The sequence below is a fragment of the Leptosomus discolor genome, chromosome 2 (genome assembly GCF_034619465.1).
Source record: "Leptosomus discolor isolate bLepDis1 chromosome 2, bLepDis1.hap2, whole genome shotgun sequence".
Lineage (NCBI taxonomy): Eukaryota > Metazoa > Chordata > Aves > Leptosomiformes > Leptosomidae > Leptosomus > Leptosomus discolor.
The window spans coordinates 18869476-18895163 of record NC_141392.1 but is presented as its reverse complement, the minus strand read 5'-3'; the positions used below and the strand labels follow the sequence as shown (position 1 = coordinate 18895163).

Here is a 25688-nt window from a genome sequence, read left to right as displayed (position 1 = left end):
GAGCACGCGGCCGGTGCATGCGCTGGCGCGGAGGGCCGGGCAAGGAGCGTCATGGCGGCGGCAGCGTGTGGCGGGGAGGCGGTGGCAGCGGCGCGGGCCCTTTGCGCTTTCTCCCCCCGCGACCGCCGTTTCTTCGCCATCTCCGGTTCGGATGGGCGCCTGCGGGTGTGGGAGACGGCGAACAGCCGCTTGCAGCATGAGTACGTGCCCTCCGCCCACCTCAGCGCTGCCTGTACTTGCCTGGCCTGGGCCCCGCCGGGGGGACGGCCGCCCCCCAGCAAGGTACGGGCGGTGTGTGAGGGAGGGGGGCGCGGAGGGGACACACACACGCAGCGAGGAAAAGGAAGGGGTGGGATGGGGACGGCGGCGCTCCGAGCAGTCTCGACGCGGGTTCGCGGCCCGCTCGGCTTCACTCCGCCTTCCCGGCGCCATGTGGCGGGGGTCGGCGTGGCCGGGCGGGCCGGGGAGTGGAGACGGGGGTTCAGCCGCGGCCCCCCCCCCGCGCGGTGCTTGGGGCATGTCCACGCGTGACATTTCCCCGGGGTGGGGGGTGTGAGGGGGAATCCGCTCACCTCAGAGGAGCGTGGCAGGATTGCTCGTCACCAGGTAAATTTCACGTGGTGGTGAGGGAAGCGGCACTGGAGGTTTTATTTTATATTTTTTAACAACAAAAAAAAAACCGGGCTGAGAACAGGAACACTGACTCTAAAACCATTTGTCTTTCGTCTGCTCTGCATGGAAGATGCCCTCCTTGAAGGAGCACAGTGTGTTACTTCATGGCACATCTCACCTTAATCGAAAGGGTGATGCTACAGAGCAGGTCGGCTGCTGTGCGTCCGCTTAGCTTACGTACAGTTCGCATTCCAGTAAAGGCAGCATCTCTCCACATTTCCTTACTCTTGGAAGTATTTCCATGCAAGCTGCTACGCTGTCTGTGATGCGTCTTCCCGAGCTCAGGAATCCTGCGAGAAGGTATTCAGTAGCTTTGTTCGGAGCACGCATCAGAGGGCTCGGATGTTCTCCACCTTGAATTTATTTTATTAACTTCACTTCAGGTGAACACTCGACCTGAAAATACCTGGAGTGTATACAGTAAGGTACCTTTTAATCCTCTTTATGTTGAAGTAATCCTATTTTCATTAGCTAGAACATAAAATTTCCTGAGGAAAAAATGTATGCGTTGGATAAAGTATGTGAAATCCACCTGCTTTATCATAAGAAGTAGGAAGTGCTTTTTAAAATGCATTTTGGTATATCAGCAATTTACTGTGTTTGACATATTGTAAGAGGTATTTCAAAATGCTTGACATGCAAATTATCAATCCAAAGGAAGATAATACTGTCTCATTTTTCTCGGTTGAGCAGCTTCATCACTGAACTTTGAAAAGTCCCAGAACATTTGAAGAATGTGGCAGAAAGGGTTAGTTTTAGGTCGGCCATAACCTGTTCACTTACCTCGAAGAAGAAAGGATATGTGCCTTAGTTGCAGGGCTGTTTAGGTTCTTCACTCTTAAATGAACTGAAACTGGCATGTGAAAATGGGGTTCATCTGTCCTGTGTGAAATAAAACTTAAGCTGACCTAGTGCACTGCTGTGGTGCCATAAGTCAAGCACAAGAAGTTTGTGAGTGGCTTTTAAAAATTAATCCTTTTCTAGAGACCCACTCCTAAAACCCACAAATGCTCCAATGTAACCTGGTTTAGGGTTTTATGGAAAATGGACTTACTCAAATGGAATTTGGCTACCTCTCGTTGCTTTCTAATTATTCCGGTAGTTTGAATGCTGTCCACTGCTTGAGAGTTGGTACATTTTCAAGTGGAGCTGGAAAACATACCGTTTCTTGGAATAAATGTGCCATGAACTTTTATAATTCCTTGGTTTGTCCTTAGACTGAACTGAAGAACTAAAGCTGTGATGGTTCTGCCAAAATACATTTTATTCAATGTGTTTTTTCTAACATTGTTTAGTTTTCTAGTTTTTTTCATTTTTTTTATTCCTGCAGAGTTGACACCTCTGTAGGTGGTACTAATATCTGGTGTTCAGGAGTAAACATCAGTAGATATCTATAAATGGTCTTTAGACAAGTGACACCTAAACTACGTATGTTTTGGACTGCTGCCATGTTAGTGAAGGCCGTATGTTACAGGGGAATATTAGAAATTAAGTTTTGAACTGCAGGCCCTGGAATTGCTGATGCAGTGGTGGCTAATGGGGATGTTTCCTGGCATGTGCTTTTGTAGTGTCAGGGCTTCTTGCTTGTGGTGTCCACCGTCTCCTGCTCCACGAAGTGGTGCCTTGTGCAAGAGTATGTGGACCATCAGCTTTCAAAATACCTTCTTCCACTTCCTAATAAGCTGCAACTTCTCTGTCATCTTTGATTCTCAAGACTCTTTAGGCTTCTCCCCATTTTGGTGTTTTAAGTGCTTTACTTCACATGTAAGCAGCAGAGATCAGATTTTTTTTTTTTTTTTTTTTTTTTTTAAAAAAATTGCTTAGTGTCTGACCTACTCAAGTAGGAACATTACGGAAGAATATGTTCACAGTCCCTTTTCAAATAACTTCTTTTAACTGTCTCTACTAATTAAAACTCTGCTTTTTCAGGCAAGGTTGAAAGATTTCTGAGTAAGATGGAGTTTCTATAAATCTGGAAAATAAAAGTAACTAAAAGGAAACTGATACTTGGTATAGTTCAGCTCCCCTATCCTGTCCTGTCCTGTTCTATCCATGAAACCAGGGTGCTCTTATATTTAAGATTCTGATCCACAAGTGAATCCCACGTGGATCTCTGCTGCAGTTGGCAGTCTGTCTATCTACTGATCTAATGCAGGGTAGAGAAGTTAGTTTGATGATTTTTAAAAATTTTTTAAACTTTTTTTTTTTTTTTTTTTTTTTTAGTTTTTGGAGTGTTTTTTTTCAAATAATTTCCAGCATTAATAGGTGTCTGAATTTTCCACTGCTATTTCTTTGATGCAAAAATTTCTGACGAAACACCCCACTAATAATGCTGATAAAGGGTGTCAGTAAAGAAATACACGTGAAAAAATAATTGGAAAAACCTTCACTGCCTGTGGCTTTCTTTTTGACACTGGAAATAACTGTGGACTTTAGTGGGAATTTTATTGTACCTCTGAGTTGTTCCAAAGGAGATTTGCTGTAACAAACTGAAATGGAGGGTGAACAAATAGTAGTTAAACAATTTGTGCGAGGAGGAGAGAATAAAATCTGTTCTTAATTGCGATTTTGCTTTGCAGTGGGGATGTGTGTGGTAATTGGTAAAACTAATAGATTGAAAAGTACCAGAAAACACATAAACTGTACTTGCCTCTCCACTGGCTCTATGGCCCTTGTCTTTGCATGTCAGACAGCAGTTTCTAGATGGCTTAGTTGGCATTGCTGCCAAAAATTTAACTAGTTGAGTCTTTTCCCATGTATTGTCTTAAAACCTGGTTGATTTACTTGGCTATGCTTTGTGACTGTGATGGTTTCTCAGCACCTATGTTTTTGTGATATTTTATAGACACTTTTCTTTCCCAGGAAAGATGAAGCCTAAAAAAATGCTTGCAAAAAACCCAATGTAATCTCTTTTCTCAAGAGCCTGCTTTTGGTGTAAAAGTGTCTGTAGCACTTTGGTATTTATTGGCTGAAACCAAAACACTTTTCCTTGCAGAAGGTGTTGTCTATGTTAAATACAGAGGAAAAGAAAGCCCCGCTTCAAAGAACCAAAGTATTTATGCTGCACTGTTAAACTTTTAAATCTCAGTTGTGGTGAAGACTCCCAAATCCTGATTGTCATTGTGTCCCTGGACCAGAGTAAAAATGATGTACGTTCGCTGTGTGATGTCCGTTGTATGACAGATTAGCTACACCACATGGAGCTTGCACAGAGCTGATTGCTCACATTTTATCAACGTCTCCTTTGGCTGCTTCTGGCTGCTAATCAGTGCAAATATATCTGTTGTGTAGAGGAAGCATTAGCTTGTGCATAATTTTTTTTTTTTTTTAAATTGGAGAGAATGCTTTGCTGTGATGTAATAGATGTAAGGAAACTTAACAAACTCCAATTTAAAAACTACTCAGTAGCATTAGAGATGATTTTTTTTCTTCGGAAGTCCTTGAACGTTTTTTTTTTCTTTTATTTTTTTCTTGTGTGTATGTGTGATTAGTTATATGGGATTAAACCAGTGAGAACCAATGTAGGCTTCTGCCCTCTTTCTTTAGTTTTACATGCTCAAGAGCCACTTTTATTCCTTCTCCCCTTCCCAGTGATGTGCTGCATTCACCAGTTTTTCGTTAAGAGAAATGAAGTGAAATCCCTCCTTGAAGTGGTTGATGGCACTTGCAAAGCAAGAGAGTGAAGACATAAGAATTGCCTGATCATGGGAGGACCTCTGGAACTGACGACAGGACTTGGGCAGAGCACTTAGCTTCAAGTCCTGGTTGCTTCCCTCTGCGGAGTGGGTAGCGCTTTCTTTTTAAGAGGCGTTATGAGTACTTAGTATTTGCAGAACTCTTCTGAATAGCTTTTGAGAAAAAATAAACTGATCATTCTTGATCAAGCGCTTCCATTTTGTGAATGAGGTATTCTGATTGTGTTAATCTTCTCTTCTGCCTCTGGGACACGAAGTTGTGGAAAACTTAAATGTGTGGGTTTTTTTTCCTTTTTTTCTCATGTATGTGGTTGCTAGCCTAGTGAAACGCCTCCACCAAGTTTCCAAGTGCCGAATAGCAACTTTGTTACTTGTACATGGAGGAACAAGATGAGTCGTTAGGTTGCTGAGCATTTCAGCGTCTTCATTCTGTGTCTTAGCAGAGTTTGTGCTGACTGACTGCGTCTCAAACTTAGCGAGTTTTTTTTTTCCCCTCTGCTTTAACATTGTAGTTAGCTGGTCAGACTAATTTATTTCATGTTTTCTCTTTTTCAATTTTCCAGGATGGCCCCCAGAGAAAAAAACGGAAGTCTGAAGTTGCAGAAGTGGACAAGCAGCTAGACATCCTGGCTATTGGTACAGCAGTTGGTAGTATTTTGTTGTACAGCACAGTAAAAGGAGAATTACAGAGCAAGCTAGTAAGTAATACACTCTTCATAGCGTGCTACCAAATACTGATGGGTTTCAGTCAGTTTATGCTGTTTTTTCTGCTGCTCAAAAATGCAATAAACTAACCTATTTATTCAGATTTATTTTTTTTCCTTAATAGCTGTGTTTATGGATAGAGGTGCAGTAATTCAGGTTCTTGGGAATCTTCAAGTGGTGCTTTTTCTATTGTTGTCAGTACGTACATGTTGACAAATCTTGATTTCTAAGTTGATGCATTAACATTGTGCATGGATTTGTTGTTTTGCATAAAAAATAACTAATGATGCAATACTTGAGTGGAGAGTTAAATCCTCCATGGGAGTGTTGTACCCTCAGTTCCTGCACAGTGTTTTGGGACGGGAGGGCAGGACTGTAGCACTCATCCACTCTTGGGAAGATGTCATGTTGATGTACTCTTCTGTAAACTTTACCTCCCTTGTGGAAACTTTTGAGCTCTCTTAGCTCATGATCTTTCTTGATGGGATATGCTGATTTTTGTTTTGTCTTTCTTACTGAGAACTTTCTTACTCTGAAGTACCTTGCTGTTAGTCGTGGGTTACAAAACAAGCAAAATAAATCTGTATGAATGACTCCATGGAATACTTTGAGATACTTGGGCATACTTTTGCTTCTAAACTGTTAGTTGTATGTAGGATGATAAGTGTACATGAATTTAGAGAAAGCAATGACTTCCGAAAATCATGATAAGTGCAAGTGACGCTAGCTAATGAGTATCAGCTCTGTTTTATGGAAAAGCTGTATTTATGCCTGAAAATCATGAGCAAAATAAAGGAGTTTCAAGTTAAAACAGTTGCAGTCTGTTTGAAAACACTGGCTGCTCTTCTCTAGGAGCAGGATAGCAGATGTTATTTGATGAGTACTTTTGTTTTATACAGATAGGATGAATTAAAAGATTACTCCTGCTAGAATAACAGCTGTCACTTTTAGTTGTCCTTATTGAACAGAATGTCTTGCTGTGATGTAGTTTGTCTTGCTCAAAGCTGATTTACAGCATCACTTGTGGGAGTAGTCTGAGCTGGCTGGTGCTGATTCAAATAGTGACATTTTGTAAACTCCAAGAAATACTTTTATGAACGATTAAAGGGTATGTTTGAGCTGCAGAGATTTTGGTTGTTGAGAGGTGAATGATACCTGTTTGTACGGACTTCTGATCTGATGGTAGCTCACTCTTGAGTGCTGACTACAAAGGGAAGGCTACTCATCTATGAATGTACTTAAGCAAGCAGGCGATTGGATGACTGTCAGCAAGACACCTGTGCTAGCCTTTCCTTTGACCAAATTTCATATTGTTAGACAGCTTTGTTTGGCTATGTGTAAAAAAATTGTCCTGCTCACTCTTTTTATGTTAACTCTGAAGTGCTAGAACAAGAATTAATTCAAAAACTGATGTGTACGTATCAAAATATGAAATATCTTTAACTTCTATAACTACAAATATGTTGGTATTTAAAACCACACTCTCTTCAAATTGCCGATGATTTGAATTTAGTTCTCGAAAGAGCAGTTTGTTCACATTGTTGATGTGGGGAAGACTCAGTAGTCAAGGCTTCTTAATTTATTAATGAGTTGACCCTCTACTTTTGTAGGATGGTGGTCATGACAATAGAGTAAACTGTGTGAGATGGCATCAAGACAACTGCTGCTTGTATAGCTGTTCAGAGGACAAACACATTGTGGAATGGAACACACAGACCTGCAAAGTAAAGTGGTAAGTGATGCCAGTTTTCGGTCAAATTGTTCGCGCTCGCTTTTGTATATTTCCTCCCTCACTGGTTTTAGTGAGGTCCTGTTGGAAATGGTGCACTCTGCTATCCAGGCTTCATGCTCACTGTACAAAATAGACTATTGACTGGTTTGTGGGGTTTTTTTGAGATTGGAGGTGGTTTCATTAAGGGATAAAAGTAATTTTCGTGGTTGGGTTTCTTCCTCTGTGTATTGGAAGGCTAGGTGAAGTGAGTAACTGGTGCTGAGAGGGATTTGAGTCCTTCCATGCTAACTTTGAGGGACATGGTCTTCCAGTCACTTTTGTGACACTGAAAAATCTAAATTCCAGAAAATGTCTTTGGAAATATGGGGGAGCAAATATTGGAATACCTCATCCCTGTTAAATTTGTTACATGCACCTGTCTTTGCTCGAAGGGCCTTGCTGTGATGATAACCCACTTGGTTTCGCTCACTACTGATGTCCAGTGGGGACAGTTCCACTTGGCTGTCTGAGCAGGCTGCTGCTGTTTAAAGTACTGTTGAGCAAAGTAGAGCTTAGTGCAGACTAACAAGATGTCTGGTGTAGGCATTTACTTTCTTTTGTAGTAAAGTCAAACTATTTTTAAGCTTTAAACAAGAAAACAAGATTTCTATTAATGATCTTGGTTATCTTGCTTCAATAAAAGCCTAGTGTGTGATGGCATGTTGACCGTTCTCATATGCTGTTGTTTCCTTTTTGTGACATTTCCCACCGTTGTGTTATTCTTACTGCAGCTCTGTTGGTTTTGTTAAACATGATGTGGGCACTGCAGGCAGCCCATTGTCAATAGTCTCTTTGATTTCCCCAGAAAACACATGCATCCTTAGGTTGTATTAAGTTGAGAACCTGGTATAAAGCAGCAAAAGATGTCTGTAAAATCTCCCTCTAGCTGTAACTTTTTAGGATTGAGCACACCCAGTTCCCTCACCTTTTCCTCTTACATTATGTGCTCTAGTTCCTAAGCAGCCTTCTTAGCTCTGCACTGGATTTACTCCACTGTGTCAGTGACTTTGTTGTACTGTCCCAAACTGGACATAGTGCTCGGATGCAGTTTCAAAAGTGTTGCACAGAGGAGAGGAATGACTTTCCTTGACCTGCTAACTACACTCTAACTAATGCAAGTCAGCATGCGTTTGACCTCATTGCCACAAGGACTCCCTGCTTACTCATGTTCGGCTTGACTATGAGGACCACAAGCTTCTTTTCTGCAAAGCTACTTTCTGGCCATTTGTCCCCAGCCTGTACTGGGATTTCTTTATCCCACGTTGCAGCACTTTACATTTTCCTTTGACCTTTGAGATTCTGACACCCTCTTTCTAAAGCCTGCTGAGTAGCAGCCCTGCCCTCCAGTATATCAACCACTTTCCCTAATTTGGTGTTGGATGTGAACTTGTTAATGTGTGCTTTCTGTCCTGTTTTGAGGTTGTTAATGAAGACCTAGACCTGGGCAATTACCAAGGTTAGTAAACAGTATTGGGATGTCCTTAGGGAGTGACATCAGTAACTGACCACCAGCTGAACTTCATACCAGTGATCACAACTGTTTGAACTCAAAGATGCAGCCAGATCTTGTCTCTCCTTAAGAGTCCATCCATTCAGTCTATATATCTTCAATTTGGCTGCAAGAATACTATGTGAGACATTGTGAAAAGCATTGCTAAAGCCAAGTTAAATGACATATGTGGCTCTCCTCTCATCCGCTGAGACAATTGTCTCATTAAGAAGGCAGTCAGGTTGGTTAGGCATGATTTGCCATTTGTAAACCTATGCTGGATGTTCCCAGTTACAGTTTGACCTTTGTGTGCCTGGAAACAGCTTCCAGGTGGATTTGTTGTGTAACCTTCCCTATTGTTTCCTGGATTCTCCTTCTTGTGGATATATTTTGTCTCTCTCTTTTTTTTTTTTTTTTTTTTTAAAAAATTTATTTTTTCTTTTCAAGTCATCAGAAATTTCTCCTGAGCTCCATGGCCACTCAAAATGATAATATGGTCTTGTAGTAACACTGGCCTTAGCAGTTTGGGGTGCATCCTGTTCAGTCTTAAGGAGTTGCATGTGTGGGCTTTGCTGCTGTGATCCCTAATTTGGTCTCCCTTTACGGTGGGGAATGCCTTGCTCCCTCTGACTCTGGCAGTAGCTTCGGGAGCATGGGAGGCCTGAGAGACTCTGCTCTTCAGTGCTTTGGCCTTTTCTGTGTACTGAATGGCTCCCTACAGCATTCAGCATCAGGCCCACACTTTCCTCAGTCATCAGCTTACTGCTTCTGCTGTGCTGTATGTAGATGTCCTTTCGTTGGCCATCATATTCCCTGCTGGTTTGAACAGCAGCTAAGCTTTGGCTAATTCTGTCCCTGCATGCCTGGACAATGTTTTTATATTTCTATGTGTAACCTATCTCCACTTTCACCTTCTCTATACTTCTTTTTTTGTGTTTTTGAATTCAGTCAGGAGTTACCCACTTGGCCAAGCCAGCCTTCTGCAATAGCTGGTGCTTTTCAGCTCTTCAAAGTGTACCATTCTTTTGCTTGAGGAGGTTATTCTAGAAAAGCAACCAGCTTCCCTGGGCCCCTTTGCTCTTTAGGGCAGCCCCCAGTGGGATCCTACCAGTCAGTTCTCTGAATAAGTTGCAGTCTTCTCTTCTGAAGTCCAGGGTTGTAGTTCTGCTGTTTATATTGCTTCCATTGGCTTGTGGTTGCTATAGCCGGAGGTTGTCATCAGCCATCACATCCCTGACCAGTTCTTAACTTTTTTTTTTTTTTTTCCCCTTTTGAGTAGCTGATTCAGTAAAGCACCTTCCGTAGTATGACTGTAAATCACTTGCATGAGGAAAAGGTCTTCAGCACTTGCCAGCAATCTCTGGGACTGCTTGTGCCCTCCTATGCTGCCCTTCCAGCAGTTGCTGGGGTGGTTAAAGCCCCCCTTAGAAGAACCAGGGTGTAGTATTATGAAGATTTATCTGTCTCTCTTTTAGTCAAACAATCTGTAGCAAATCCTGCCATGTTACCCTTGTTGATCTCTTCTCATACTTACCTGTAAGCTCTCCACTGGCCCTTTCCCTGTTCCAGAGGAAAGCTCATGCATTCATGCTACCCTGTTTGGTGGAGAAGCCTCTCTCCTTTTTGCTGTCCTGGCATGTCCTTGCTGAAGTGCCTTCCTAAAGGTCTGTTTATTGCAGCACTCCTGTCTTGCAAGCTATCCCACTGTTTTTCTGTGGTCCTAGTGAGATCAAAGCTCTGAAGCTGCCTATGGACATCTAATTCACCCTGTTTGTATCCCATAGCACCTGTGTTTGTGTGCAAGTACTTGAGATGGGTCTCAGTCATGCTGCTTTCTCAGGAAATGTGAGAATTTTTCCTGCCGTATTTCGTCTTGGCTGTTTCCTTCTGCCCCTGTCCCATACCACTGCTTTTTTAGGGTCTGTGGTTATAAAAGGTAATTAGAGGCATTGTATTCTTTAATTTTAAAGATGGCAGTTAAAAAAGTGTTCCTGGAGTGTATACATTAGAAGTACATCAGCAGTATAGTATCATGGTTTTTACTTGAAATTTTTCTCTGGTGATACTATGAGTCATACCTAGGGTAAATTAAGTTGGAAAGAGTAGAAGATGACAGTTCTCTAAAATGTTACTTAAATTGACGGGACTAGAAGGAACAAATTATCCAAAACAATTGCACATGCCCAATGTGCATGTGAGATTGCCTGCATTCTTTAACAGTTGTCAGGACCTGGAAATGAATCCTTACGTATCCCACAGAGAATTCAGGATGGTCTCTCCTTGGGTAGAGAAGTGGTGTTCAGACTTGCAGGCTTCTAGACATTTTCCTGTAGAGGTGTGGACTGCTAGATAGGGAATTGAGACCACGTGGCTTTAGGCTTGACTTAATTACTGTAGTAGGCCATAGAACCGCTTCAGGAAGTCTGTGCAACACACCATGAAACCTCTGGCAGAGGGACTGCTGTGGGGGAAGAGAAAGCTTCTGAAGAAGCAAGACAAGATGTTGGAGAGAGGTAGTCTAAAACATCCTGGATGACTTCTCGTTTCTCTGGTATAGCTTTCTCATGTCTTAAATACTCTGAATACTCAGAGGCATTCTGTACACCTCCTTATGCAGCTTTTTGTTTCATGACATCCTGTTTAAAACTTTGCTGTAAAATTATATAAAGATTATCCAAAGTAAAAACTAATAGATTTTTGCTGTGTTTTATATTCTGCATTCTAGTTTAGACCATTTTTTTTTAGTACATTTAAAAATACCTTCTTGGATTTACGTTATTAAATGGTTTGAAATTCTTAGTGCTCACCTTTTCTTTGGAAGAGAATACGAAGTCTTGCCATACTCTCTATAAGGCATAATGTTGTTTGTCATGTTTGTAGGCAGTAAAACTTTCAACTTCTCTGAAATCTAATCATAAGTGGTACAGTAAATGAACTCTGTTTTGGAAGACAGGAGAGACACTGCTTGGGCTTGTGAAAGTTGTTTGGAAGTATTTCCAGAGAAGCTGTTTACAGTCAGAATTTGGTGGGTTGCAGGGTACATCCTAACTGTAAAGAGTTTGTGTTAATACTTTCCTTGCAGTTTTGTCCTGTGAGAAACGTACAGTACATCCTTCAAAGCAGTTGCAAGGTTTTCATGACAGCATCGATCTTTTTTATTTTCTTTTTAAATAGTGCTTTGAACCTTAAACTTTAAGGCAAAGTTTATTATTGTCAATGTCATTGACAGACTTGGGAGGAGGGTCAGGAACTGAATGGGCCTCACAACTCTGAGTTTTAGTGTTCAGAAGGCCTTTCTGAGTGAGTTGGTGTAAGCTTTTTGGATTATGGTGCAAAGAGAAGTCTTGAGATGGTATGGCTCCTCTTACCCTATTTTGAGTAGTAGATAACTTTGAGAGGGGAATTCAGAACAGAATAGGCAAATATGTTAAAAAGTCAACAGTTGTTCAGTATTAAATAGCTTTACATTTTTGAGTTGCTGTATTTTTGTGTAAACTAATTTGAAGGAGAGGAGCGGAAACAGAATAGCGTTGACATCATCTTTCACTACTTTTTTATATATGTGTGTGCATATATAGATATAATTTTTGCCTTAAATTTTCCAGCATGGTTGATGTGCATTTTGATATTATGCTAATGAATATTGGTTTTTCTATTTCTCTGTCTTTCTCACACTGTACAAAACCCCTTCATCCAAATTCTAGCAAGTGGAAAGGCGACAACAGCAGTGTCACCTCTCTATGCATCAGTCCAGATGGGAAAATGCTGCTGTCAGCTGGTAGAACTATAAAACTGTGGGACCTGGAGACCAAAGAAGTCTACAGAGTAAGTAGCTTACTTAAAATAAATGCAAAAAACCCCAACAAAACCAACCTTCTTGATTGGTGACTTTATGTATCTAGTGTTTCCTGATGGGACATCTGAAAATTTCACTGGGTGTGAGGAGGCAATTGGCAGTTTTGGGATTGCTGGAAGCTGTTGCTGTGATGATACCCTCAACTGTGGTTTCAACTTGCTGAGAGTTGAATGAGGACATTGAATTCCTTGGCTGTGTCTGAGCATGCTACCAGCACCCTTTCTCAAGCCTGTAGCTGAAAGATCGATGCTGTTCTTTTTTTCACTGGGTCCCTTTCTGATACCCTTCTAGCAGGAGAACTCAGTTCACCACAGCATTAATTGCTGCTGGCATGGGTTTGTGTGTGGGCTCCGTGACTTTTAGCATGAGTTGCTCCTTGAAGCCTGCTGGTTTCTTTGCTAAACTTCGTGTAACTGATGGTGTTATCAGTTTTGCTGTTGGAAGACATAGGAGCAAACCCCTTGTTGTTCCCTGAACAGGGCTGAGACATGAGCAAATTACCGTGTTTTAGCTGTTCTGTGAATGCAGCCAGGTTTTCTTGCCTGCTAGCAGATAAGACACAGCTAGTCTGAATCTCCTGGTCCTTGCTGGCAGGTAAGTATGTACACATACACTGTTACTGTGGTCTTGCTGGCACATGGCAACTGGCATGTATGTCTGCATCTCAAGATGACCAAACCCACTATTTACAAAAGTAGATTGAAGAAGCGATTTGGGGTGGGGAGTTGAACAGTTTTAGTGTGTCAGCAGACCTGTGTGTTCATCTTACAATTGAGAATAAGACTATGAATCTAGTTTTGTTGTAAAAGTTGAAGTTAAAATTGTGTGTGGGGAGGAAAAGTGCTTTCTGACAATAACAGCAGTACAGGTGGATGTGATTTCTTTTGCATGGACTTAGTCCCAGTAAATTTGCTTTTGATTCCTCATTTAACTTTTAAAATTCTGATAAATATCTGCCGGGTCAGAAAAAGTTTTCTTGAAATACAGAAATGCAAGGAAGCTGATCACTAGTAAAAAAAAAAAAAAAAAGTCTTTGTTGACATAGTAACACTTGAATCTTTCCTAATATTCTTTGTTAACGTTTTAATTTTTTGCTCTATCACTGCTTGTGGCAATCATTGAAAGATTTTTTTTTTTTTTTTTTTTCTTTTTTCCTCTTAGCATTTCACAGGCCATGCTACATCAGTGTCATCATTAATGTTTACCACAGTGAAACCTATGAATGAAAGTAAGCCCTTTGATGGAATTACAGGGCTTTATTTCTTGTCTGGAGCTATACATGACCGATTACTGAGTGTATGGTACGTAATTTGTAAATGATTATGATCAGTATTGAGGATAGACTCAAGTATGTTCTTAACTGGTTAAACAGAAGGTTAAGCAGAAAGGCACTCTGGAGAAAATGCAGTGATGATCTCTTAAATGGTGTTTCAACTCACTGATTGTTGAATGAAGACATGAATTTCCTTGGCTGTGTCTGAGCATGCTTCCAGTTGCCGTTCGGATCGCTACTATATGCCAAGAACATACTCTGTAATAAGCTTCCTTGTTCTTTGTACTTACTGTAAGGTTTATGCTAAGTTTTCTTGCTAAATTTCATGTGGGAGTTACTTTGCACTTGGAATTTAGAACACTTTCTAAGCTGAAAGCTGAAATTACAGCATGAGTGTTTTTGAATGGGGTAGATACTACTACAGCTGCTGGTGATTTATAGGCTTTATAATACTTTTCAGGTGCAGAGGATGCTGTTTGTGCTATGGTAAATAATGCATACTGTTTATGTCTTCCAGGCAGATCAGATCAGATAGGAAAGAAAAGAATGCCGTAATGTCTTTCACAGTAACAGATGAACCAACTTTTATTGACCTGACTGTATCAGAAGTCAAAGAAGAGGTAGGAGCAGTAGTTTTGTAACGAAATACATTCAACAATTTTCAGTTGTCACAGCAGTTTCCTTTTAAGCATGTTACGAAAGAATCTTGGTTTGTATTTGGGTTCTGTTATGCAGAGAAGAGGTCTGAATTCTAGTTGACAGGAGAAAGGATGTTTATTGTGGGTGCATTTATAAAACTGATAGTTTTAAATACTCATTTTCAAGGCTACTGAGTGTAAATTCAGTGTTTTATTCATCGGTTTTGCTTGTGATGGCAGAAATGTCTGTTGCTTCCTATTTCAAATGAGTTAGTAATCAAAATGGTTGTTAGAACTTGGCAGCAAAAAACCACAAAATTCTTCTAAAAATCCAGTTTGAGTATGGTGCTGTTTTTTCTTGATCTCAAGTGGCTTTGGCAGTGTAACTGCATTTTGAATTAACTAGCCTTTAATGACTTAAAGTAGCAGTGTCCCTTCCCCAAGTCCCCAAGTCCCAATTTCAGCAAGTGCAGCTCTTGCAAAGTAGTTGTCTTATGAAAAATGTCTGCATGTGAAACATGTTCACAAACTGTTTCAGTAATTATTGAAAACATTTTTCTCCTGCTGCCTTTAGGTTCCTTTTCTAAAAGCAGTATTTCATGCTGTATTTTCTAATGTTTCCAGTTGTGCCCTCTTACTGCATGTGTGGGAAATAAGAGTATTCTGCAACGTACACCTGTCACTTAATTGCTCAGAGTACACATCTCAGTTTCTTTCCTCTAAGCATATTTACACTGTCAGTGCCTTTGTAGACCTGAGCTTCTAGATGTGTACATAAATGTTCCATGTTTTTGGAACTTTGCTGCTTATGATGACATATGTCTGCTACTGTGCAAACTGTTCAAATGTGGATATATCAGTAGTGAGACAGTAAAACACAATTATGAGTTATCTTTTTGTCTCCTACCAGTTGAACTAAATGTTCCTGAGACATTATTGTCTTTGATCTTCCTTATGGATTTATTTATATCTTTAATGTGTTTAGTTACTGAAAGAAAGTCAAACGGTAACCATGCAACTGTCTTGATGTGCTGTACTTATGGGAGGTTTGTCCTTTGATCTAATTAAAGTATTCTACTATGTCTTCTTTCAGCCTGTGAAGTTAGCAGTTGTGTGCAGAGATGGGCAGTTGCATTTATTTGAACATATCTTAAATGGGTAAGCTAGTATTCATCCTGAGGGTATCTTTGGGGAAGGTCTGGGATTACTGTAAGGCAAAGTTCAAAGTTCAATCCTGTCATGCTTCTGCCTTTAAGCTCTTGTATCTGTTCACAAACCAGTTTTCAGCTGTTTTTTTGTCTTGGGTTACTGGACACATTTTTGGAGAACTTGTTGGGGCTGTGCTGCTTTAGCCAAGGTTTTGTCTGTCTGTACCTCATCTGAGCCGTCTGTAAAAGGTGGCTGAGTTTGCTGAGGACCTGCTAATGAAAGGTGCTTGGATGTGCAAGATATTGAAGTGTTTAAGCTAAACCTCTTGGAATTTTTTCATTCCTTTTTTTTTTTTTTCAGTTATTGCAAAAAACCCTTAACATCAAACTGTACTATCCAGATAGCAACGCCTGGAAATGATGGGGACTCGACACCAAAACCAGTCCCTATTCTAGCAGCTGCATTTTGCACAGACAAACAGTCTCTGCTGCTTGTGTATGGAAACACCTTACAGCCCATCATAGAGAAAGTGGTATGTAAAACTTACTGGAGAGGTTTTGGATTTTGTAATAGGGACTGCATACTGCTCTCAGGTGGAGGGATTTTTTTGTTTTTATTTTTTTACTTTTTTTGAAATTGTTTAACAAGACAAAGCTTATTCCTTCCTCCTTTTCTGGGAGCTATGACTGTTGCCTCTGAGCTGTTTTGAAAGGCAATTTGTATTCTTCCATTCTTTTAATTAAAATACAGCTTGACATTTCAGCTATTACTGAGTTGGGCTGTTGAAACTGTTTTTAATGCTGTTTCAGTTTACCTGTGTGAGCTTCTTTGGAGAGCGTAGAGATCTGGTAACAAAATTCAGATGTGCAAAGCAGCTGCTGTTCTAAAGTGAAAAAAGTTCATTCTGCTTTATACCTCTGGAATTTTTCTCATCTTTCAGTAGCATAGTGAATCACAGGGGTGAATCTCAAATATATTAACTGGTTTTGTTCCTGTCCTTCTAGTCTTTGAACACCACTGAATCCCATGTATGTTTGATAAGGGACATCCAGAAAGTGCTGTCACTTAAAACAGATGTTGCTCTAACAAAGGTGAGCTTTGTGTGAAATATGGTTTTGTTACTCCTCTTGTTTTACTTTGGAAATGGTAGAATTCACTGCTGTCTTGGAGAGAGGTTTTCTGAAGTTGGATTTCTGGATGGACCTACTCAGAGCTGTAGTGGTAGCTACAGATGTCCATAGCACTTGGGCAAGTGTGGGTAAAGTGTGTTTCATGGCTGCTGTGTGTCCTAGTACACTCTCACACTTGATTACCCTCCTGTGGCTCATAGCAGAGCTGCTTGATAGACGGGACTGGCTGATGGTTTCTTTTCTGCTTGAGATCAGTCCCTCCCCTGGAGCCTGTCGGTTTGTACAGCCTCTTTGACCCTGACGGTTTGGGGTGAAGTTGGGATGGCTTTGTTTTAGAGTCTAAGTAAAATGTAGTGGAGCCTTAAAGGGCATATACTTCTGGCTCTTTCTCGAGGTGGCCTTCACGTGTTCCTACTCACAGGGATATGGCACCTGGGAATGTGAGCTTGACGCTTAGATGGCAACAGTGTCCACTGAGGCCACTTGCCAACGTTTTCTTTCATGGAGGATCCCCTGGGAGTTTAGAGACAGGCTGTGGAGTTCTTAATCAGTGTGCATATTCAAGGCCTTGAAGATTTGTAACACTTGGTATCAGTGAAGTGAGCAGACAGTGCTGTTTTTCTAACCCTCAAGTTGCCTACTGGATCTGGTGCTCCATCCACCAGGCAGGGCTTTGTGCTGATGCCTTAGTCCTGGAGCTGGTGGGTAGCAGAGCTGAAATGCAGTGAGAGGTGTAGGAACTCCCTGGGCATGCAGTGATGATACCCATCTTGGTTTCGCTTTTTGCTGAATTCCAGTGAAGACGCATTTCTCTTGGCTGTCTGAGCATGCCTTGTGGGGAGAAAGAAGGTTAGTGATTAGCGTGGTGAACAAAGGGGGTAGCATTTTAACACCACTGCTATTCTACAATAAAAGTCTTCAGCTACAAAATCAAATTCCTTCTCTTTTACACAGAGCATGTGGAAGTTGCTTTGCTCACTGTAGTAGATTATATTTGTATCACTTCAGTAGGCACCCAGCAGGGCTCCCACAAGTACAGAAGTCTGGGCAGGTACTTAAAAAAATGGCCTGCACAGAAGCGCTGTCGTTAAAGAAGTGTTCTGGAAGTAGCAGGTACATTTTTGATATCTTGGAAGCGGCGTACTCCCTTACATCGCTTGTGGGTCAGGGGAGCACTTGGTTATTAAATATATTGCCTTTAAAATTTGATCTGCTTTGTGTTCATTGAGGATGGATACCATAGCTTGTTTGGTATAACTAAGGTTGCTCTGTTTGTCATTGTGATCATAGTCTAATTCGAACTACTGAGTTCTGTGTCTGAGCAATCCCTAGAAGAAAATTGTGGGATTGAAGGGAATAGTAACTTCCTTTTACCGTTACTTTGTGCTGCTGTTCTTGATCAGTTCTTGCCTTCCAGTGGAAGCTGAATTAATCTGCATGCGGTTTATGGGCCTGACTATTAGTACATGTGGTATCTGTTGCTAGCAGACATCCAAATATTTGTTGTTGGGTACAAACACTTAGTTCAATGAGTGTTATGAAACAAGCTTGTAAGAGGAGTGATTCACAGGTGATTCCACAGTGACTGTTGCTTTAGTTAATTATGAAAACTAGCTGACTGTTGCTTGAGGTTATTCACTGCTCTTAAAAATGTAGGATTTTGCTGATATATATGCCAAGAAAATGGGTTTTGGCAGGCTGATTTTACCACGTATGTGAGACTCTTGGAATAAAATCAGCGTTTTAAATTGGAAGACAGCTCAAGATACTAGCAATTCATGGAAGTGTGGTTGTCTCTGTCTACTAGGTAAAGACGCCTGTTGTGAACTCAGACACCAAAGTTCTAGTGCCCGGCATTCCAGGACATAGTACAGCTGTCAAAACTCCATCCTCGGGAAAGGAGAAAAAGAAAAACAAGAGGAAACCGGGAGAAACAGAGGTAAAGTGCTTCCTCTTTTGAACAGAGCAGTAATGGAGAAACTAGAATCATAAGACATCGTTGTAACTTCTTTAGGTGAACTTGAACTTGCTTTGTTTGACATAGAAGCAAGGTTAATGCTACTGTATTTTTGCATGAAAGAGACATCCCTCTGCTCAAAACCTTTCCCTTATTCAAGCTCTGTGTGCCTTGCCTGTAGTTTTGGCATGTTCCTGCAGAACTTTGACACACACTTGTGTCTATTTCTCTGTGCAAAGGTATATTGCTGCTTTTCAGTCAAAACTTCATCTTCTCTTCCTTTCTCAGGCTTTTCTCTATCAGTACGTTTAAAAGAATATGAAAATTTGTGTTATTTTCCAGTAGAATCAGAGGGGATGCTGTAGGTTAGGTACTTGGCTTTCAGCTGATGTTTCTGAGAAACTGCACTGAAACAACATTGCCCTTGTTTACCGTCTGCAGGAAAGCATTGAAGAGCGCCTAGGGGCATTGGATATTGATGTGAGCAAAGTAAAAACTCCAGGTGGCCTTCCACAAACAGATAGCTTCGCGGTACTTTTGGTTCAGGGCTTGGAAAGCAACGATGCAGAAATCTTAAATGTAAGTGTTACAAGGTCATTGTATGCTGTTTAATCTATTCACTGAGACTTGGGGAGAGCCTTCCTGAAAGCTGGGGAGGCTGAACAGTCAAGAACTTGTTGTTGCTCCCAGCTGCTTTTTGCTGATCTGCTGCTCAAGGGCAGTGGTGTTATAAATGACAGTAGTGGTATTACTTTTTTTTTGTTATCTGTCTTACTTTCTGACTCAGTCCATGAACTTTGAGGTGCTTCTGTTTATGATAAATTTATTATGTCACACTTCAGATGTTTTACAGGCGATGTTACTAGTGCAGCCGTCTTCCCTTTAGCTTCAGCTGGAGCATAATCTGTGCTTAGTCTCCTGAGTGTATGGTTTCCAAGCAGATATTGTTTGAAAAATGCATTGGTGACAACAGTTTCACTTGAAAAGCTTACTGTTGCACTTGGACTAGGAGGAAATACTAGGTTTTGGGCAGGGAAATGAAATCTTAAGGATTTGATGCTGAATAGAAATTACTTATCACAGATAGTGGTGAAAGGCATTTATTTACAGAAGTCAAGCACAGAAAATAGAAAGGGAAACTTTAATGTGCCTGTGATGATTCATTTCTAACATGGGGTGGATGGGCTAGAGGCAGTGCTAGGTTGTTTTAGATGGCTTAATCAAGTGTCTTGTTAATTGTAGCTGACTTGAAAAATGTAACTCCTTTTCGTAGTAAATCTTCCTTTACTCATTATCCTCATCTTGGCATACAAAGGTAGTGGAGTAGAAAAAGAGATTTAAAGCCAAGAATTTTTGATTGTGCTCATTGCTCATACACATGTTAAAACTGAATGATTTTCTGATCATACTTTTCCATTTTAACAGAGAGTGCTTAACACAAGAAAGGAAAATATAATAAAGAACACAGTAGCCAGAATGCCTATACATGCTGTCATTCCACTGCTGCATGAGGTAGGAGAGACTCTTGTTTCTTGTACTGTCATACAAGCCACATTGGCTTGCATTCTAGCTGGGGAAAATCCAGGATATGTCTCTTTATTTTTACCAGTTAATTTGATTTGGTAGTTTTACAGGATAGAAATTGTTCTTAATTTATCTCTGATATTCTCTTACCTTCTCTGGCTGAAGCTTAACCAAAGGACAAAGTGCCACTGTCAAAACTAGGAAGAGCATTAGATCATGTAATACTATCTTAAATGGTTATGTGGGAAAAGAAAAGGAAGAGGTTAATCTAAAGGTTGTTTAGTCCATGGCAAACAATTACCATTATATCTTCTTTTAAACTATTAAAATGGATGATGATTTGAAACATGAAAATAGCAGTGCTAGCCAGAGCAAGTTATGTGAGGATAAATATGCTAGATACTCATATGAGGGAAAGAAAAATAGAATACTACTCAGAGCAGAGAGTTTAGATAATACTTGGAAATTGAGGGGCAATTTCTTTCCTCTTTTGAAGATAGTTTGGAAGCCCAGTTGCTATATTTAAGCTTTGCACCATCACTTAGTAATAATTTTAAAAGGGATTTGTCTTCTGAACTGCTTATTCAGTGATATTAAATAAAGTCTGTATTTGGACAGAAATATTTTAATGATTAGCCTTATCTAGACGTTACTTTGTTTAAAATGAACATTGATTAGTTGTTTTTGTTCTGTGAATGACATTCTATAACATGAGTTCATGGTTAGATTTCTCTTGTATTTTAATGTGCTGGCCACAAGTAAGATTTAATTTTTACTTGTGATACTAATCTTAAATGAATCATGCAGCTGGCCTGGTTTTGAATGGTCAGATTTCCTTTAAGCATGTGTTGTGACACTTCCTTAGGCTTATGTTAGTTAGGTGTGGTGTTTCTTCTTTAGGACCTTTGTCAGAGAATCTTAAGTGCAAGCGTTTGACTATATAATCTCAGTGGATGGACAGATCTTCATGTAACCTTCTTCTCCAGAGCTTGAGATTTGTTCTGTGAGGTAGCCTTTAACTGATACTACCTTCACTTGTTTCCCCAACTTGTCTACCTTGTAACAGCTGCTCTGCTAAGTGGATACACAGAGACATATAAACAAAGGGTTTTCCTTCTACTTATTCATGCCAGCTTTAAGTTTCACTGGATATGTTGCCTGTTAAAGAGTTCCAGTTTTATTGTGATACTGAAACTCAGCTTCAGTTATCGGCCTGTGTACGAGGGTAGAGCCAGCAATGTAATATTCTGGAGCCTGGCAATGGTTAATCCTAGCAAACTTCAAATGCCTGGAGATCTTTCTGCCCCAATACTGGGGCTGTCACATGGATGTAATATGGGGTTTTTAAACTCAGTATGTGTTTGTTACTTACGGCTGACTATTTTTGTCCTTTCAGCTTACAAAGAGATTGCAAGGCAACCCATACAGGTAAGAGATAACTCAACTACAGTTTAATTCACCTGAAACTTTTTTAATGTGTGTGTTGTGGTCCTTCCACCCATGTGATTGATTTCCATTGTAACTAATTAAACTGCAGCATCTTGAGGTAAAATTCTCACCTGATAGCGGGTGCAAAGAGGAACTTTATTAAGGCAGTGCTTTGTCAAGATGTCTGAAGCAAAATTAAAAAGGGAAAAGGGTACCTGAAATAAGCATGTAACCCTGAGAATGTATCTGAAGTCCCAGAATATTGACACTGCAGATCTGATCGGTATGTAAAATAAAATAACTATCAGATATATAGCTTGGTTGGTTTAATTGTCAAATATATTTAGACATCTCCTGGTGTTGTGTTTAATTAATAACAAACACAGGTCTTCTCCCCCGCCCCCCCCCCCCCCATCTTGTTATATTGCCATAAGGATAGCTTTGTTGAGACTAGCTGTCCTTAATTGTATTGCTTGGCGGGGTATGGTTTGGTTTGTGGTTTTTTAATAAAAATTCTGTCGTTGTAGATGGAGAAAAAAGTACTATGCTTTAATCTTTCATTCACTGAAACCTTCCATAAAAGATGTCAGAAACACAGACCCCTGAGCAGGTCTAGTTTAGTCCCTCACTTAAATGTCTGTTCTTTCCCAAACAAGTAACTTGCATAAGTATCTCATCTGGATAGCCAAACTGTTTTATTTCCATCTGCATTTATCTTTTTATATAATGAAAGAGGAGCACTTTCTATGGAACTATTTAGCGTCTAGAATGTGAAATGGGTGTTTCTTAGGCAGTATCTCTTTGATATAATTTATTTTTCTCTTCCAGTGCCTCACTAATGGTTCGATGGCTGAAGTCTGTTTTTACTCTACATGCATCCTACCTTTCCACAGTAAGTATTCTATGTTAATGCTAATGTATGCAACTAAAACTAGATTTAAATGCATAAATATATCTATGTTCTTCCTTCAGGAATCGTATTGCCTGTTCTCCGTATATGGCAGTGCCCAAATCAGTGTGCAGAGGGCTATACTTCTGCCGCTTTTGCTGAATTGCTGCACGTTGGTTATAAATTGTTTGTCTTAGTCATTCATGGCATAATTATAGTAATCCCAAAGTCAAACCAAGATAAGTTATGTCATACCTGTGAGAGTTAGGGGACAAAATTACTGTCAAAGAGTAATCTAGCCTGTGTCGCTAAATCCTACAGAACTAAATTTGCCTTGCTGTTGTAATGCTCCTCTTGAGACTATCTTGGGCATGGCTAGATTTATAGGGTGAAGGTGTGCCAAAGTTGGCAGAGTAGCAGGTAATGCTGTAGCTTCTGGATTGAAGTCCAGCCTTGCCTCACGAATGATGGATAAAGCACTCTTGCTCAGTTAAGCAAAAGGCATTTTGGCACCGTTAGTTCTGTCTCCCATTTATTACAGGAGTGCTGTGCATCAGAACTTGCCCACGTTGTGGTGTATCTTCAGTTCCCATTTACGCAGCTTTCCAAATAGTGCTTTGACACCTGCTTATGGCAGTGACTGTGGAAAGGAAAAGTAGTATAAGAATTGCCAGGTTTTGAAAATAGATGATGTTTCTAAACATGGCTAAATGTTAATTGACCAGGCTGCAGGTGGTTTCTGTGAACCCTCAGCTCTCCCTTCTGGCTAGAATAATGGGAGCAAGGATTGCTTGCCCCAAAGATACAAAGGTAGTTTAAAAATAAGACATTTGTGATGTGTTGGCTACAGCTTCATTATTCTTCATCCTTCTCTTCTCCCAAGTTGCCAGACCTCATTCCTCAGCTGGGAATGCTATACCAGCTAATGGAGAGCAGAGTAAAAACTTTGCAAAAGCTTTCCCGTCTGCATGGAAGACTCTTCATTCTTGTCACCCAGGTGAGTTCCAACTAAATAACATGGGTTGTGCAGAAGGAGTATTGTTTGCACACTTAACCTCCTGTTGTGATTAAATGTGATGGGACCTGGCATCAGGAACTTAATACAGCTGCTGCACAGCTATGCTGATAATGCTCAAAGCAGAACACTTAATTGACTATCTAGTCAGTCCATGGTCACTGGAAGCATTACGCGTTTTTTCCTGCCAAATAGGTCTACTAACCTGTAGAGTTTTAAAGAGGAATAAATAGGAGCTACTGGGTCGCTTCAGAGCAGATGGCTTTACAATTTTACTTTGTCCTTCATACTTGTTTGGCTGTTAAACTAGTACTGTAAATGAATTAATGTGTGTTAAACTTGATATAGGCTTCATTTACATTGTTATAAGTTTTGTTGACTTCTGAGGTTGGAATATATGATTGCATCTAAGGCTAATCTGCAAATTCTGTTCAGGTTGCAGCATCGGAAACAGCTCAGGATGTAACTGAGGTTAATCAAACTGCAAAGCTGGTATACGAGGACGGTAAGTGTTGTATGCTAGGTGTAGCTCAGCTCCTGAATTCATGAGGCAGCTGATACTTGATGGCTCTTCGTCATGCTCCTGTGCTTATCTGTTAGTGTACAATCTGCACGTCGACGGTTTTTGTGGGAAGCCCGTGGCAGGGAAGTCAGTGGTTAACAATGCGGGCATCTTGTAGTTGGTTCTTCCTTCCTTCCTTTCCCTTCTTTTATTTCCTTTTGTTCCTTCCCATCCGTGCTTCACAAATTAAGGAATCGGTTAATTGGAAATTCAGTATGCTGCTTAACTTAACTGGAAACCTCAAATTTCTAGTGTTAGCTGCCCTTCTGCTTAAGTAGGTACAGTCAAGGCACTTTGACGTTTGAGTCAGCAGAACGTCAAGGTAGTGGATGTCTGCATGTACACTTCCAGTTTGGCCTTTTTTTCTACTACAACTTCATGCTGTGTAATCGCAATAGAAGTCACTTGTTCCTAATTCAAGTTGATCCAATCAATCTTCAGGTAGAATTACTTGTGGAATTGAAATAGCACAGTTTGGAGACTCAGCAGCATGCAGGGTTGGGCTTGGTTTGTACACTGACGTTTTAAAGTCCGTTCTCCAGACTGAGGGATTGTTTTCTCTTTGCAGAATCCTCAGAGGAGGAAGGCTCAGATGATGAGATGATTGCAGATAAAGACTCTGATGTAAGTGGGGTTGGATCAGGTCTTCTATATGTTTGTAACAGAAATTGTGTGACTGTCAAAGGTTCAAACATTCCTGTTTATTTTTTCCGCAGGAAAACTGGGATGAAGATGAAGAAAAAGAGGAGCAATCTGATGAACAAGACATGACTGTTGAAAAGGAAATCAATGGTGATTCTGACTTGGAACCAGAAAACGAAAGTGAAGAAGAATAACAGCACGAAGGAATAATTTTAACAGTTTAAACAAGTGGGCCACCAAACTCTAATTCTGGATCACCTTGCTGGAAGATGCCGTATTTGCATATAGGGAGTGCAGACCCATGCACAGCCTGTGTGCAGAGGCACATGTGGGGCACCGTGCATTTCTGAATCCAGAATGTTTAACCATGCCAGCCTTCTCTCGCCCTGTTTCCCTGCGCTTACTTACAGAAACATTTCTTCCACCTCATGGTCAGATTATGCCTGTCATGTGGACATGCATTTGTATCTCAAGTGAAATAAATCTGCCACCGCTGTTTGTGTGGTAAACTTGGTTCAGCTTTACATTGAATTTGTTTCAAATATTCAAGGATCAAAGACAACTGGTCTATACCTTCTTTCCATGCTTCAGTTAGCAATAGCAAGTGGGCATCCTGCTGCATTTTTAAAAAAAAAAAAAGAAAAAAGAAAAAAAGATATTTTTGTAATATTTAAATTCTGTACTGAAATTATTTTCTTCCCCGCTGCCCTCCCCCCATCCTCCATTGGTTTAGCCATGCCTTGGCAATATCTAAATGCCAACCAGACTTAAAAATGGCTTTTTCTTTTTGTAACAAATTTGAACTCAAGACTTTTGTATGTACAAATCAATGACTTTTCTTGTGCTTCAAAAGGAGGTTAGAACTATCACTGGCTCCTAATTTTGTTTTAATGGAGGCTGTATATAAGTTTAACGCTAACCAAGAGGATAGACTGTGTTGAATTGGGTGGGGAGAGGGGAGTAACACAGGGAAATGAGAAGGTGAATACCTAGCGCACAGCTATACCTTTATTACAGATTTTTAATCTCTCAGTGGCAGAACAAGGACAGCTATTTGCTCAGCTAATGGAAGCTGAAGTGGTGCAAACACATTTTTAAGAGCAAAACAAGGTAAAGGTTTGAGCCATTCACCACTATAATGTACAATAATATATTTGTCTATAAATGAGCTGTTGCAACTAAATACCACCCTCTTTGTAAAGTGAATAAATATACATCTCCTTTACCAAATACCTGTCCTGTGGTGTTTGTTGAGAGACACCTTAGGTAGCTACAGGTGATGGTTAGGAATGT

The 25688-nt window shown here is 40.4% G+C and overlaps 1 protein-coding gene and 4 non-coding genes across 5 annotated transcripts; all 5 read left to right on the top strand.

Moving 5' to 3' along the window:
• Nucleotides 1–51: 51 nt before the first annotated feature.
• WDR43 (WD repeat domain 43) lies at nt 52–25625 on the top strand. The gene is made up of 18 exons (XM_086460672.1): nt 52–282; nt 4931–5065; nt 6683–6804; nt 12037–12157; nt 13350–13489; nt 13979–14081; nt 15193–15257; nt 15609–15780; nt 16253–16339; nt 18186–18317; nt 18777–18914; nt 19761–19847; nt 21256–21287; nt 22116–22179; nt 23060–23173; nt 23627–23696; nt 24322–24377; nt 24470–25625. Exons 1-18 carry the CDS (start codon nt 52–54, stop codon nt 24587–24589), a joined length of 1989 nt encoding a protein of 662 aa, XP_086316798.1. The 3' UTR covers nt 24590–25625.
• LOC147415932 (small nucleolar RNA SNORD53/SNORD92) lies at nt 7240–7317 on the top strand. The gene has a single exon (XR_015183401.1). It is a non-coding gene; the product is annotated as a small nucleolar RNA SNORD53/SNORD92 (small nucleolar RNA).
• Nucleotides 12311–12394, top strand: LOC147415931 (small nucleolar RNA SNORD53/SNORD92). The gene has a single exon (XR_015183402.1). It is a non-coding gene; the product is annotated as a small nucleolar RNA SNORD53/SNORD92 (small nucleolar RNA).
• On the top strand, nt 13591–13673 carry LOC147415930 (small nucleolar RNA SNORD53/SNORD92). Its single transcript, XR_015183403.1, has one exon. It is a non-coding gene; the product is annotated as a small nucleolar RNA SNORD53/SNORD92 (small nucleolar RNA).
• LOC147415929 (small nucleolar RNA SNORD53/SNORD92) lies at nt 17129–17207 on the top strand. The gene has a single exon (XR_015183400.1). It is a non-coding gene; the product is annotated as a small nucleolar RNA SNORD53/SNORD92 (small nucleolar RNA).
• Nucleotides 25626–25688: the final 63 nt, after the last annotated feature.